This window comes from Lissotriton vulgaris, chromosome 2_1 (genome assembly GCF_964263255.1).
Source record: "Lissotriton vulgaris chromosome 2_1, aLisVul1.2, whole genome shotgun sequence".
NCBI classification, from domain to species: Eukaryota; Metazoa; Chordata; class Amphibia; order Caudata; family Salamandridae; genus Lissotriton; species Lissotriton vulgaris.
The window spans coordinates 690620910-690636291 of NC_141687.1; the positions used below are offsets into that span (position 1 = coordinate 690620910).

General features: G+C 46.0%; 1 protein-coding gene across 2 annotated transcripts in view; it reads right to left on the minus strand.

The window, feature by feature from the left end:
* Window positions 1–1875: 1875 nt before the first annotated feature.
* BMAL1 (basic helix-loop-helix ARNT like 1) overlaps window positions 1876–15382 on the minus strand; it is a 415934-nt gene continuing 402427 nt past the window's right edge. For both annotated transcript variants that reach the window (XM_086955926.1, XM_086955924.1), the window contains one exon: window positions 1876–2755. In XM_086955926.1, the coding sequence (XP_086812052.1) occupies window positions 2595–2755 (161 nt within the window). In that variant the 3' untranslated portion in view covers window positions 1876–2594. The remainder of the gene's footprint in view (window positions 2756–15382) is intronic.

Below are 15382 nucleotides of genomic sequence, written 5' to 3' on the forward strand. Positions count from 1 at the left end.
AGACTGAAATACACTCAATGAAATTTCTTACATATGACGCCTCACAAGCTGAAGATAGTGTATGGTGGAGAGGCTAGACCCTGCCCGAGATGTGGCCAGGAAGATGCTGACTTCCCACATATGACATGGCTATGCCCAACTCCTAAAGCCATTCTGGGAGACCGTTGTCAGCACGGCACACACGACCCTGGGACGCACATAGACCATACAGTGTTGAGGTTTGCCTATTGCAGCTCTTCTCCCATCCCCCCAAGCGAAAGGTGGGTAATAGATTCTGAGATTTGGCCCTGGTCTTGGCTAGGAGGAGAATAGCTATGCCCTAGAAATCCAAAACGGGCCCCAAGATAGAGGATTGGAGATGTGGCGTGTTGCAGTGGGCCAGTGCGGAGGGGAGGGCTCTGGTGAAAGAAAAAGCAAATGGTCTACGGAGACGTCCCATTGCAGAGCAGTGGAGGGATACACTGAATGCCTGGGAACACCCAGAGAGTGACCAAGACTCAGACAGCAACCATCTAGCGACATCCCAACTGGATGATAGTATACACACACACAGGCTGACCACCTAGACGAGTAACACTGTCCCTCACTGAAGACACTTAAGAGGAGAGATGCTAGAATAGGACACAATGGTCGATCTTAAGGAACAAATGCCCCTTCAAACACAGTCACAGGTAAAACTAAGGTGACAAAAGCGGGTAGGGTGTGGAGAGGCGATCCGCCCTGCAGTAGACCCTTCTCTTCTAGTACCTCGGCCCCCCCCCCCCCCCCCCCCTTGCCACCACTTCATTAGAGATGGCACGCATGGGTTCGTTAGATGTTCCAGTTTCTGTATTCACCCTTGCCTTACATTTAAAGGCAAAACAGTTTCCCCCTTTGGAGCTCCTATTTAGGATAGAATATACCATCAAGCAGGCGCAGACACTTACCTCGAGACATATATATGAGAGAATGCAAAAACATCCAAGGGCCTAAAACACAGATGGGTGTGGAAAAATGGCATACATAGTGGTAAGAAAATGGATTGCCGAAATGTATTGGAGACATGATAAGAAAAGATGTGATGGATAAGACATGCCTATTAGTTATTACATTACACCTATAGATGTATATTATGGAATATTGAGACTGCACCTGTATGAATATCATTATGATGAATGCCAATAAAAAACATGTTACGCTAGAAAGCTTAGCCTACTTTATAGGCTACTAAATGATTTACATGAAGATTTATTGCCTTTCTATAGTAAGAACTAGGGTAAGAAGCTGTTCAAGTGGCGTGCCTTGTAACCTTGTTCAAAGTTATGAATATTCCTATGTGATAGTCCGTAAATTCAACATTCAGATATGTATGTTGACACACTAGCGTACTGAAGTGCTTGCTATGCAAACAACTTGCTGTAACCAATGTGAGGAGATTCAAAAGTCTTTAACCCAAGCAGTGAACATTGACGTATCCCTGTGATCTCAAAGTGAAGGGAAAGCCTTTGTGTTCCACAGTGTATGCTAAAAGGGTTTCTTCTTGTGTACAGTTAACCTCTTTCAAAAATTGTTTGGGTGAATTTCTTGGTCAAACTGTTCACCACATGGTAGCAATAGGATGGCTGTTTAGCACTGTACCCAAAACCCTTAACTGATCTTAATACACCAAATGTTACTTAGGCCTTTTGATGTGTGGATGTCAGAGTTACAGCTGCCTAAATTTGGATTCCTTTTAAATATTGGAAAGACAGTGCCACCTTTGCAAAGTTGTGGTGGTGATAAATATAGTACATTAAAGGGGAGTAGTAATCCCCATTAGGTAGAGCGTTGCAAAATGGTAAAAGTAAATTTCTATATAAAGTCATACATATTGAAAAAATAAGCAAGGGAAAGGTAAAATTGATTTTTTTATTTAAAAATATTTAACAAATACGTTACACTTTTACCATATTCATAAGAAAGTATGAGTACAAGAAATAAACAGTTTTATGGTACAATATTAGAAATACCCACAGGGATTTTGCAGTGTAAAAACAGACCTTTGAAAAGACCATTTGAGTATAAAAGCTACAGATGATAACAGTGCTCGTTTGCACAGTGATTAAAAAATAACACAAACAAAATATATAATTTATGACAGCTATTCACAACTAATCTGGTGAACATGATGAACACTCTAGCAAATGTTTTTTCCACTTTGCCTGAAATCAGACACAATATGCTAACTTGTGTGCTTCGATATGGCTTTTATGACATGTGTACATAAAAGCAGAGGGCCATATTATCAGGAAAGGACGATACATTATCGCCCCTTTTATCAGCAGGAAACTGCCGCTAAAGCGTCGATAATGGGCTTGATAATATGCCCTTGTGAATTCCCATAGAAGCCCAGGTTCTGGTGTTAACCTGGGCTTCTATGGGAATTCACAAGGTCACATTATCAAACCCATTATCGCCCCTATAGGTGCAGTTTCCTGCTGATAAAAGCGGTGATAATGTATTGCCCTTTCTTGATAATATGGCCCTTAGGTCTTCCAGCCCTACAGGGTACACATATTTTCACCCCAAATAATGCACTTTGATACAGTAGAAGTTGCGTAAGCAGAATATGGGCTTCATAAGGGCCACGGTAAGTCACTAAAATCCACAGGGCCACCTAATCCCGCATCTGCCTCCAAAAGACTCATTATGACCGCCATGGCAGCTTCATCATTGCTGGGGCTGCTTGAACCCTGGTCGTTATCAATCATATCCATTCCCATATGTGAGTTCTCACCTGTAAGAAAACAATAGCATTAATTGGTGCATACCATATTGATAATACATGTTTGATTACAAGAATCGAGAAGCTTCCTCTATGCCACTGTTTCCCAAACTGGGTCGCAAGCTGATTTTTGGTGGTTCGCAAAAGTCCAAGCAATACTTAAAAATGCCTTTAAAGTCTGTATTTATCTTGTCACATTTGCAATGCTTCAAAGACAGAGGCTGTGCCTTCTGACTAATTGCTGCTTTTATAATTGAGAATTGGTGTTTAAAAACTCCCCTCACTTTGCATCCAGGAAATGAAAAGTAAAGTTAATTATGTACAAGGAGTGTGAATGGAAAGGCTGTAGGATGTAATTTCTTGGTAACAACAAAATATAAATACCTGTAAAAGAAAAGTGTATACATTCAGCAGATAGGAAAGCAGAAATTAAGCGAATTTCATTGTAAGTCTGAAGTGTGATGGAAACAAAGATTTAATATGATCAAAACACTTTACTTGATGGTACACAAATGATAAATGTTCACTGGAGCACAATTTCCACACATTATCGTTTGTGTGCAAAACAGTTTTATCAGTAAAACTGCAGGTCTGTGTAATCTTTCTACCCATTTAAATGAAAAATGTGCTATCTGTAAACAACAGTGCATTACAACACATTGCTTTAGTTTTATTAAAAAAATAATAAGTGCATGCCTCATTCCCATTAAAAACTAAGTAGGCTGAGAATGTTTCTTCTAAAAACTCGGTTGTGTTTATGAAAAGTTTGGAAAATCCTACAAAACTGTAAATTACCTAATTATCGGACCCCTCTTTTTCTAATTCTTCCTTATGTTTGTGAAATGAGTAAGTTGCTTTAAACCTGACAACTTAAATGTGGTATTCCCCCCTGAATTTTTACCTTCACTACCCCGTTTTTACTAAAGTCGTTTTTGTTGGCATTAGGACTTTGCTTCACTCCTTGTTAGAAATGGGGGTCTCGAGTTGGCAATGTGAATACTACACAATGGCTGGCACCTTTGTTCAAATAGGGACCCTTCTTCCTAGTCAGGATAAGGGAGTTACACTCCTACAATAACCCTTGCTCACCCCCTTTGTAGCTTGGCACGAGCAGTCAGGCTTATTCTAGAGGCAGCATATAAAGCACTTGCACATAACCAACAGTAATACAGTGTGAGCACTACAAGAGTACACCACACCAGTTTAGAAAAATATCCAATATTTTTATATAATTAAGACAAGACCAAAAACGATAAAAATCCACACTACAGTACTTAAAAATCTTCAGTTATCAAAATATCCTTCAAAAACTGTTCCATGATGTCGATAGTTCCTTCGGGGGCTATCCCGGCGTCATGAACGAACAAATCCAAACAGTTCTGGCTGACCGCGGCGTCGCTGGGCAGCTACGGTGTTGGAAAGACGCGCAAAACAGTACCTGTAGAAATGCAGGGCATCGGCGACCTCTCATTGGCACCTCAGGGCAGCAATTTGCGCTTTACAAATCCACATCAATCAATCAATCGAGCTTCCGAAAGCACTGTGTCTGTAGGCGTCTGTTCCGGAGGTCGGTGCAGGAGTCGTTGGGCCCTCGAAGTCACACACGTTGCAGATCGAACTCCTCTCTGTTGAAGTCGGGAGCCCTGGCGTCGGCAGGCATCGGGTGCTGCGGCGCAAAATGCAGCGGCGTGGTGTGTGATGCCTTCAGGTCGCGGTGCGAGTAGCGGCTCAGTAGCGGTGTCAGATGGTGTCGTCGGTGAGACCAGGTGGTTGTGACTTTTTTGCCTTGGTTGCTGGTATGCAATTGACACGGGAGTACCCACAATTGGAGTAGATTTCTCTAGTAGTTCACGTGTGAAATTTTCTCATGTGCACTTGGGTATGCATTTCTTTATTGCTTTTCGTTTGACTTAGAGTTGTTAACAGCACAGAGTGGTTATCTTTGAGCCTCCAGCCGCCTAGAAGCCTGGTTATTTGGGTATTTTTCACGTGGTCACTGTTTTGGAGTGCAAATCCTAAATAGCTTTTTGACATTTGTATTCATGAAATCTTTGTTACCTGCTGTCATTTGCATGATTAGCTCTTCTCATATTGCGTTGTAGGTCCGTGAAGAGGACTTGAAGATTTGGATACACTTTCTTCATTTATATAATTCCCCTCTTGATCCGGACCTGCTCTCGGCCGAGTGTTGACGCCGAGAGCAGAGCACCGGTTTTGGTGGCCATCTTGGGTCGGGTTGTGGTTCGTGACGCGATTTCAGCGTCATAAAAGGGACGCGAAGGGAGAGTGCTGGTAATTCTAACTCTGCACGCACTTTTCACCCTCCTGAGGCGGAAGCCGGGAGGTCTCTTGCCTTTCCTCCTATTTTAAACATTTTAAAATTGAATTGTGTATTTTGTTACTTTGGGCTACACCAGAGCTGAATTGGTGTATTGTGACCCCCTGCGCTCAGTAGCTCTTCAGACCCCCTTTTCGCCCCCTCCCCTCTTGATCCGGACCTGCTCTCGGCCGAGTGTTGACGCCGAGAGCAGAGCACCGGTTTTGGCGGCCATCTCGGGTCGGGTTGTGGTTCGTGACGCGATTTCAGCGTCATAAAAACGGACAGGGATGACTCCGCACAGCGGACGCGATCAGCGGGCGCGCCTGATCTGCGCCGGAGTCGTGCCAGAGTCCTGCCTGCCTGCGCCCGTCAGCGTCACGGCAGCGGACGGTGCGGTGGTGAATTCTGGCCACAGGGTTACCTACTCTGCAGGTGAACTAATATCCTATAATTCAAATACTGCGTTCTGTCGATTTGTTTTTCCAGGCCGTTATAAAGGCAAATGCCGCTGTCCTGGTTGTGGTTGGTATCCTAACATATATAGGGCTTCTGAGGCACCCCACGTACTCCCCGTTAATAACTTTAAGTGCTTATTATTAAACACCCGCTCATTGCATAGGCACGCTTTGGACATTTTTGAGTTACTGACTGCTGAGAAACCACTCTGTCTTATGCTCACAGAAACTTGGTTAAATGAGTCCTCTAACCCTGACATCACGGCAGCCATTCCACCCGACTATATAGTCTATAGACAGGATAGGGCACTGGGGAAAGGTGGAGGTGTGGCTCTTGTAGTCCAAAGATCCATTGCTTGTGCAATCATTCCTTCTTCGCCCATTTCTGGCTGCGAATCCCTTGCCTTTTCCATTGCACTTTCCCTGCACCAATCCTTCTCAGGGCTCCTAGTCTATAGGCCTCCTGGTCTGCGAGGTTCTTTCTTTGATGAGCTTCAATCAGCTATCACTACTCTTTGTCTAAAGGTGGAACATTGTATAATGCTTGGGGATTTCAACATCCACATGGATGTCGAGTCGGACAGTGAGGCTATCAAAATCATGGACATCACTGCTCCTATCGGCCTAACACCATTCATCTCTAGTGCAACTCATGATAAGGGTCACACTCTTGACCAGGTATTTTCCACCTTCCCCCTTACGATGTCCCACCCCACTCCTGTTTTATGGTTGGACCACTCTTTGGTCAGCTTTCTTATTCAAGGTAGAAGTAAAACTTCCTGTATTAACTCAGACCAACTTAGGCACCCTAGTAGACCCTTTCACAAAATTACCCCAGAGAATCTGGCTCAAGCATATCACGAACATCCCTGTACCTTATCCGGCCATCTGGAGAGGGACCTTGAAACTTTTCAGAAATGGCTGACTGAAAGGCTTGATGATCTTGCCCCTCTTTCTACGCCTCGTTCATCTAGCAAGCGCAGCTCGGCTCCCTGGTTTTCTAAGTCACTTGCTCTTGTCCGGCGAAATTGTAAGTCAGCTGAAAGACTATGGCGGAAACAGTACGATCAGGAAGCTAAGTCTGCTTACAAACTATTGATTAAATCTTATCACGCTGCTACCCTTGAGGCTAAAAAGAATTATTTCACCAACAGAATTGAATCTGCGTCAAACTCTTGTAAAGAAATTTTTACCATCGTCAAAGAGTTTGTGTCTCCCAAATCCTGTTCTGCCCAGCATAAGTTTTCCGAACCTTGGGTAAAGGAGCTAGCCATCTTCTTTAATACTAAAATTAAATTGATCCAGGAATCCTTTCCTCCAGCTGCTCCCTATGTATATATGATTGACTCTAATCTGATGTCTTTTCCATCTGACACATGCCCCACATTATCGGAATTTCCATCTTTATCAGAATCTACCTCTCTGGATCTTTTACTCAGGATTAAATCAGGTTCTCCACTTGACCCCTGCCCGGCGAGTTTTCTTGCTAGCAATGCTAAGATTCTAAATTCCCTGATCTACCCGGTCTTGAACTTATCCTTGTCTAGCGGCAATGTTCCCCCTGCCTGGAAGAAGGCAATGGTTGTTCCCCTCCTAAAAAAACCAGGCCTCGATCCAGAGATTCATGCTAACTATAGGCCCATATCTCTCCAGCCCAGTTTAGCGAAGATCGTCGAGAAGCACGTCCATTCTGTGCTTTCTTCCTTTCTGGAAGATCACGGGTTACTCCACTCTACCCAATCTGGTTTCCGCTCCAATCTGAGCACTGAGACCGCTCTATTGGAGGTTAATGAAGCCATTAAGGAAGTTCTCGACGCAGGTGGAAGAGTAATGCTGGTGATGTTGGATCTGTCGGCGGCCTTCGACACCGTCCCACATGAGGCCCTCTTGAGAAGACTTCATGAGATTGGTCTACGTGGGACGGTGTTTAGCTGGTTAAGATCGTACCTAGCTGGTCGTAGACAAGTGGTTTGGGCCCCTCCTTACTCCGCAGAGGTGCTGCCTATGGATGTCGGAGTCCCACAAGGGTCGGTGCTGAGCCCGATCCTTTTTAACATCTTCATGACTCCACTGACGGTACTTGCGGAGTCCATGGGTGCCCAGATCATATCATATGCTGACGACACCCAGCTTCTCTTCACCTGCAAGAAGGGCATGGAGTTTGACAGGGAGAGCATCCGTGGTTGCCTTGGGGCTGTCTTCGACTGGTTTCAGCGAAGCAGCCTCAAGTGCAACCCTGATAAATCTGAGGTGCTCTTCTTCGGCTGTCAGGCAGATCCGCCTTGGCAGGAATGGTGGCCGGTGAGCATGTCTCCACCTTCTTCTTCCTCTGTGGTCGCGAAAAACTTGGGGATCAAAATCGACAACACCCTTTCGCTGAAAGTACAGATCACAGGTCTCACCAGCACCTGTTTCGGTCTGCTAAAAATGCTGCGAAAATTCCTTCCTCTGCTTCCTCTAGTTCACAGGAAGCTGACAGTACAGGCTTTGATTTGTTCGAGGATCGACTACTCGAATGTTCTCTACCTGGGTTTACCGGATTATCTCCTGCATAAACTTCAGGTAGTCCAAAACTCCGCGGCTAGGGCTATTTTTGGCCTACCTCGGCAAGCTAGGGCATCAGAGCTGCTTTCTGCCCTTCATTGGCTTCCTGTCAAGAAGCGGATTACTTTCAAGGCTCTCACATTGACACACAAGGCACTCCATTCGGTTGGGGCCTCGTACATTCAAAAACAGCTTGTTTTTTACAAACCCACCAGATCTCTCCGATCAGAAAGTCTTGGCCTGGCAACGGTTCCTCCCATTAAGAGGGCCAGGATAGGAGGACGCTCCTTTAAACATCTTGCCCCTAAACTTTGGAACTCCCTTCCTGTTGATCTCCGTCGTACCTCCAATCTTTTTGCCTTCAGAAAAGCTTTGAAAACATGGCTTTATAATTAGTAAGCTGTTTTGTTCTGTTTCTCCTTTTCAGTTGCGGGTTAGAAAGCGCCGGGACATTCCTCGGAGTAGCCGTGCGCTATATAAGCAACCCCATTAACATAACATAACATTTAGAAGAACCTGAAATGCATTGGGATTGATGTTTTAAACACAGTGAAATCATTGAGTTTTTGTTGTACTTCACATCAGAGTTGGAATTATTACTAAGAAGGCTTGTAAAGATGAGAATGCGATTAATTCTGTACTTTGTCAGGCATAGTAATTTGTAATTCTGTAAAATTTGAAAAGATTGTAATGGATTAATTATTGATGAAAAATACATAAACATATAATTTGCAATCGATAAAGAGTGTTTTAATTTTCTAGAGACACAAGGTGTCAACAGCTGTGCATCACATAGGCAGTGGTTCTCCACAGTCTCCAATTTATTATAAACTGGAGTTCATGGCATCGGTGTCGATAGGCCAAGGCTGCGGTGCGGCATAAGGGCGGTGCGTTGTGTAACATTACGAGCGGTGCCCTTAAACCAAGGTGCAAGCAGCAGCGTCAATTCGACGTGGAGCGGTATTGTCGAGGAGGCCAAGGCATCGTCGTGTAGTGAGGCGGTGCAGAGTGCGGTGCGACTGGGCGCGGTGTTAGCAGCGGTTGGGTGGCGTTGGCAGCAGGCGGCGTTGGTGAGACCAGGGTCACGGTGCAGTGTTTCGGCAAAGCACACTGCGGTGCCTTCAGGACACGGAGTTGGCAGTGGCATCGTAGACGGCGTAGAGTTGCTTTTTCTTCTGTTGCAGCACAAAACACACTGTCCCCAATGCTGAAGGCAGAAGAACTTGAAGTCTTTGCTGTTCCAGAGACTTCTTGAACCTTGGAGAAACTCACAAAAGTAGATTGCAGAAAGTCCAGTCTAGTCCTTTCCCTGCCCAAGACAGAAGTAGCCACTGCAGGTCAACACAGCAAAGCACACAGCAGAGTGGTTCCTCCACCTCACAGCTTCTCTGACTCTTCTTCTTGGCAGTCTTCTTGATCCAAAAGAGTTCTAAAGTTCAGGGGTTTGGGCCCCAATATTTATACCACAAAAAAATCATTTGATCTATGAAGGCAGAGAGTGTCTTTACCTCGCCAAAACCAGACCTACTCTCTCTGGTGTGGTTTCCTGGCAGGAGGGGGAGACGGCATTGTCAGAGGCAGACTAGGCCCATTCAGGTGCAAGGAAATCTCCTTTCCCCTGCTCTAAATGCAGCCCAGGTCTATTCAGCCCTTTCCTGACCCACCTAGACTATCCGGAGCCACTCCTGCTCCCCAGCCCCTGTCATCCAAAACTCAGACAGTCAATCCACAAATCCAGCAGAGGCACACTGGATGGTTAGGTAAGAAAATACCTACTTTCTAAAAGTTTTAATTTCAAACACAGAATGTAAAAATCACCTTTACTAAAAGATGCATCTTTAGATTCCAGGTGTACTAAACTTGGTTTGCCTACCTAGTTCCCAGGGCCAGTCATGTTTATAAGATGTTATAAACAAACTTTCCATTCTGTCCTATGGGGAACAGGTAGCCTTGCAATAGTGAAAAACGAAATGGGCTGTAATTCACTATCAGGCCACACACACCAGGGCATGTCCTACCTTTCACATACACTGCACCCTGCCCACAGGAGTACCTTGGGCCTACCGTAGGGGTGACTGACATGATAGAAAAGGGAAGGTTAGGGGCTGGCAAGTGTGTGCATTTGCCAAGTCGAAATGGCAGTCTCAGACTGCACACAGGCTCTGTAATGGCAGGCCCGAGTTACATTTACGGGCTGTTTGGGTGGGTGGCACAATCCAGTGCTGCCACCCACTGACTGCGTTTGATTTACAGGCCCTGGCACACTCAGTGTATTTTACTAGGGACTGACATATAAATCAAACAGGCCAATCATGGAAACACCGATCCATAATACATTTTACCACAGGAGCACTTGCACTTTACCACTGGTCAGCAGTGAGAAAAGTGAGCAGATACACTACACTAGCAAAACCGGGAGGTCAGAAAGCAAAAACTGAGGGGAAACACGCCAAAAGATGCCAGTCTAACACTCATGCTAACCAGTGGTTAACTACTGGGGCTATGGTAAAATTGGTATAACAATGATTTGCACATTTAATTAACTAATAGAACCCTAGTAAACAGTACTACACTTTACGAGGGCCTGTATATTTAATGCTACAAGTGGGCTGCAGCAATCCTGCCACCGATTAAAGTAGCCCTGTAAAACATGTCTTGGGCCTGCCACTGCAGCCTGTAGTCTAGTTTTTAAATGGCCATGATGACCTGGCAAAATAAACCTTGTGCTACGCCTTCCTTTTTTACACTTATAAGTCACCCCTAAGGTGGGCCCTAAAGGCTCATAGGGGCATGACGCCTGTTATTTAAAAAGTAGGACATGTGTTGTTAAGTTTTACACATTCTGACAGTGAGAAACTCCTAACGTAGTTTTTCACTGTAGCAAAGCTACCTTTGCCATAGACTAACACTAGGTTACCTAATTACACTCAATAAGTGATATCTTCACTTTGGTAGCAGATAGGGAAATACTGCTTCCACTCATTTCAATTGTAATTTAAAATTCTCTTTTATGGTATAGTCTGTTTTTAAGTTACTATTCTGAAAGTGTCACTTTCAGAAAGTTCGTATTTTCCTGCCTAAACCAAATGTGCCTTTCTCCCAGTGTCCAGGATCACATGACTGATAATGTCTCGCTATGGAGTGATGTGTATTCTTTCCAGACGGTGACTAAAGCCACCTTGAGTGTGGGGAAGTTCTTTTACTGAGCTGGATGACCGGGGGAGGGGGGAGAAGAGGGGAAGGGGAGAGAGAGAGGAGTTGTAGTCAGCTCTTCCTGAGCTTCAACGGGCATCCTAGGGGCTATGCCCACCAATGTCCTGACTTGTGCAGCTGCCTGCTCTGTCAGTAGCAAATGCAGCTGGCATCTAGGCCTGCCTGCCCAATGCCACACTAGAAAATTTGGAGCCATACCCAGGGGAAGAGGCAGAACCAATTGAGGGGTAGGAAAACAAAGGGACCTCCACCCACACAAACGCTGGCACTGGGTATAAAAGTGGCACCCTCAGACCCTCTCATCACAACACTCGTGAACCTATGGAAGAGTCAGGAGAAAGACTGCCCTGCTGTCTGAAAAACAAAGACTGGACATGCTTGCCTTGAACCCAGAATCCCCATAAGTGCCTCCAAGGGTCGGTTGACTTTCCTGTTTAAGCTACAGGGTCACAACAAACTTCTTGGAGCCTATTCTGCTTCCCAACTGACCAGACCCCACTGGACCAACCTGGTTACCTCTGCTAGCTTATGTGGGAGTGAGTCCGGACCCTCCCTCCAATGAGGTCTTCAAGGTCTTGGACCCTTTCCTGGAGTCAGAATGTACTCCCTGCGCAATGGAAGGTTTCACTGGATCCGACACAGGGCATTGCACCGCAACACTTTTAAGCTCCTGATCGGCGGCTTCACCGGAACCGATGTACAGCAGCACAGACCAACGCGGGGACTCGGAATCACCACAAAGCTCGTAATCTGTGGCTTCAACGAAACTGACGCAGGCCCTTGCGCATCACAGTACCTCGCAGCTCCTAATTGGCAGCTTTACTGGATCTGATGCAGGACCTCACATCGCAGCACCATGCAACTCCTGATTTGGGGTTCCATGCACCCAATGTTGCGAGACACACAGCCTCACATCACAGCAATGCACAGGCCCAGCACCAGGGATAACAGAAGAAACTCCCAGCAGCCACACCTGGTCCCTTGCCTGTGTTGCACAACCAGATACCTGCAGCTGGTATTTCGGGCCTTTTGGTACTATGTTTCCTTAAACTTCTAAATCTTGTACTACTGATTTGATTTTTATCTTTTTAATGCTTTTATTTAGAAAATATCCTGTACATTTCTAAATTGGTTTGGGGTTATTGCGTTTTACATTTTATTACTGTTTGAGTGCTTCATAAATTCTTTATACATTGCCTCTAAGCGAAGCTTGACTGCTTTGTGTCAAGCTACCAGAGGATTAAGCACAGGTTTAGCTAGTGGCTTTTGTGAATCACTGTGACAGGGATTGCGTTTATTATTTGAGAGGGGCTCTTACTCCTAACTAATAACCCAATCTCTTACAAGGTGCACCTACCTCCTGCTAGCTGCATTTTTTGTGGATGCTTCCTTCACAATTTCCTGCATTGCTAAACAGACAGTCTGACTGGCTTAGGCAACATTAGTGCATCTGACAAGATCCCTGAATACTTGTGTTGACTTTCCCCTGCCTCCAACATTCTCCTCTGATTTCTTTTTAAGATAAACTTTACAAAAATTGAAGTGACAAGAAACAGTGAGGCAAACAAAGTGGGGCATAGGACGGGATCTGGAAACCATAGGATTAGAAACAGCAACTATGGTTTGAGTGGGCTCTGTCCAGCATCCAGAGGATTTATTTGATCTTAGTAAACAGACACTTCCACACAAGATAAGTTGCTGTCTTCCACCCCCACTAATAACCAGGATCCAACAGAACAAAAGCAAACTTTAGACAAAGGCTTGAAAATTATAGTAATATTGAGACGAAGCAAAGAAAGTAAGCAAGGTGATATTGTGGCCTACACGAAAGGGTGTCTTTACCTTCAGAAGGAAGGAAGAAAGGGTTCTCAATCATTTTGTTTGGTAGAATGTTGGGTATGGAGATTTCACAGAGTGTGCTTGCATTTGAACTCTCTGTGCTTAATCCGGAGCCACAAAAATGACCAGAGCCCGACCTCTGGGCTGGAGAGGTATTTGCAGAAAGGTGTACAGGAGGCCTAAGCTCCACTCAAGACAAAACGGGTCTCCAAGCGCGAGCCACCTTGCAAACTCCAGCATGCTGAACTGCTGACATTGAGCATTCTCAAACAGATCTAACCACAGTTCTACCCAGTTTTGGAAGAGACCTTGCACTAGAAAGTAACGGGAATAGCAACCTCAACCTACTTCTGATGCTGACACCCTCTTGATGGCTCCTTTAATCTAAAGACCCAGTACTTCCTGACAGAAAAGTAGAGATGGTCCTCTTTCTGCAGATTGTGAGAATGTGACACGGGTGAATGGTGAGGGGGTGGGTTCTAGAAAGAGGTTGGAGTAGCCCCCTCTAGACGACTTGAAGAATCCGCTTGTTATTGACTGCGAGTGAGGCAGATGAAGGCAAATCCTGCCTCCCATTGGGTGCTCATGCTGCTATAAGGGAAACTTACGGGGCTTGGGGGTTGCAGCTGCCGGGAGAGGTGTGACCTCTGACTGGTGGCCTCAAGTGGTTTGCAGGAACCGTATCCACAGTCAAGAAAAGCCTGGTGACATTGGTGGCTGAGGGGAAAAATAAGCCATTTATAGCCCCTACTGTAGCCACAGAAGGAGCTAAAGGCAGACTGGGATTGGGGGGGGGGGGAGGGTGGGAACCAAGGATAGGCCTAAAGACCTGGCCATAGCTGTGCTGTTTTTAAGCGCTCAAGTGCTGATTCACCAAAGAGGCACGAGCCATCAAAGGCCATGCCCATAAAGGAAGCCTGGACATCCCCTGAAAAGTAAGTGGTTCTCAGGCAGGCAGGGCGTCTAAATGCCACCGGTGACGCAGTCACTTTGCCTAGCGAGTTGGTCATGTCCAGCCCACATTGGATGGTGAACTTTGCTGCATCGCACCTTTCAGCAATAGCTTGGGTGAGTGTGGCTTGGGCCTTCTCCAAGACCTTGGGCAGGACTTGTGCAACCTAATCCCACAAAGTGTAGGTGTATCGGGCCAAAAGGCATGCAGTGCTCACCGACCACAGTGCTAGAACATCCTCTTACCAAAGGTGTTCAATCTTTTGGATTCCCTATCAAGTGGAGTAGCAGGGAACGTGCCAGGGTTAATTCGGGAGGTGGAAGCTTCGACCACCAAGCTCTCCAGGTGGGATGCTGGGTGAGAAATGTGGGGTTTCAAGGAGTGGGGAGAATCGTCCTGTGCATAGGGGACCCCCATGCAGGGCTTTGATAAAGCCCCAAGCATGACATCTGTAAAGGTTTCATTGAATGGGACTCATGGCTGAAGCACCGCTGTCAAGTCCTTTGTCTTGACTGTCACCGAGGCACTTGTTCCGACTCAGAAGGAATGGTACCGGCTGGCCCTGGAATCTGGGTCAGGTGCCACTGATTGGGTTCCGTATCAGAGTTGGGAATGACGATGGGGTCTGTGCCGCCATGGGACATTGGCAGCACAGGGAATAACTGCACTGGAAAAGGCTCTGTGGAAGGTTGTGGCGTCACGGGCGGAGTTGCTCCTGTTCCATGGGGCCCAATTGGCGGCTAGGGCGATCCCACCAGCAGGAATCTAGCCCATGGGACACAATGGTGCTCCAAAGGGGATCGAGCCAACCAAACATGAGGTGCATGGCCTCATAAAACTCAGAGTTGGGTATGGGGCCTCCGACTCCGTGAAACTCTGGGAGGCGCGGAGCGGACCGAGGCATATGCTTTGTGATGGAGCGAGGCCACGAGTGGTGTAGTTCGTCCTAGGACTTGGACCGGCATGATGAAGTCAAAGAGGGACTGAACTTCTTGCATTTCTTATGCTTTTGGGTATTACCCAATGACTTGGACGACAAATGTCTGGAGTGGTCCTAGGATCTTCCACTCGAACACAATAAAGAGCATCACAGGGTAGTCTGACGGCAAGGGATTTGAGGGAACATTCCTGCAGTATCTTCGGATTCATGGCGCTGCAGCACTCTCAAGCTTTGGAGTCGTCACCCCACTCCAAGCACCACAAACAAACAAAGTGTGGGTCTGTCACAGACATCTGCCTTTGATAGGCACCACAGGTTTTGAAACCTGTTGTGTTTTTTTTAGGGAACATCCCTAGCACACCGGAAAAAGAAATTC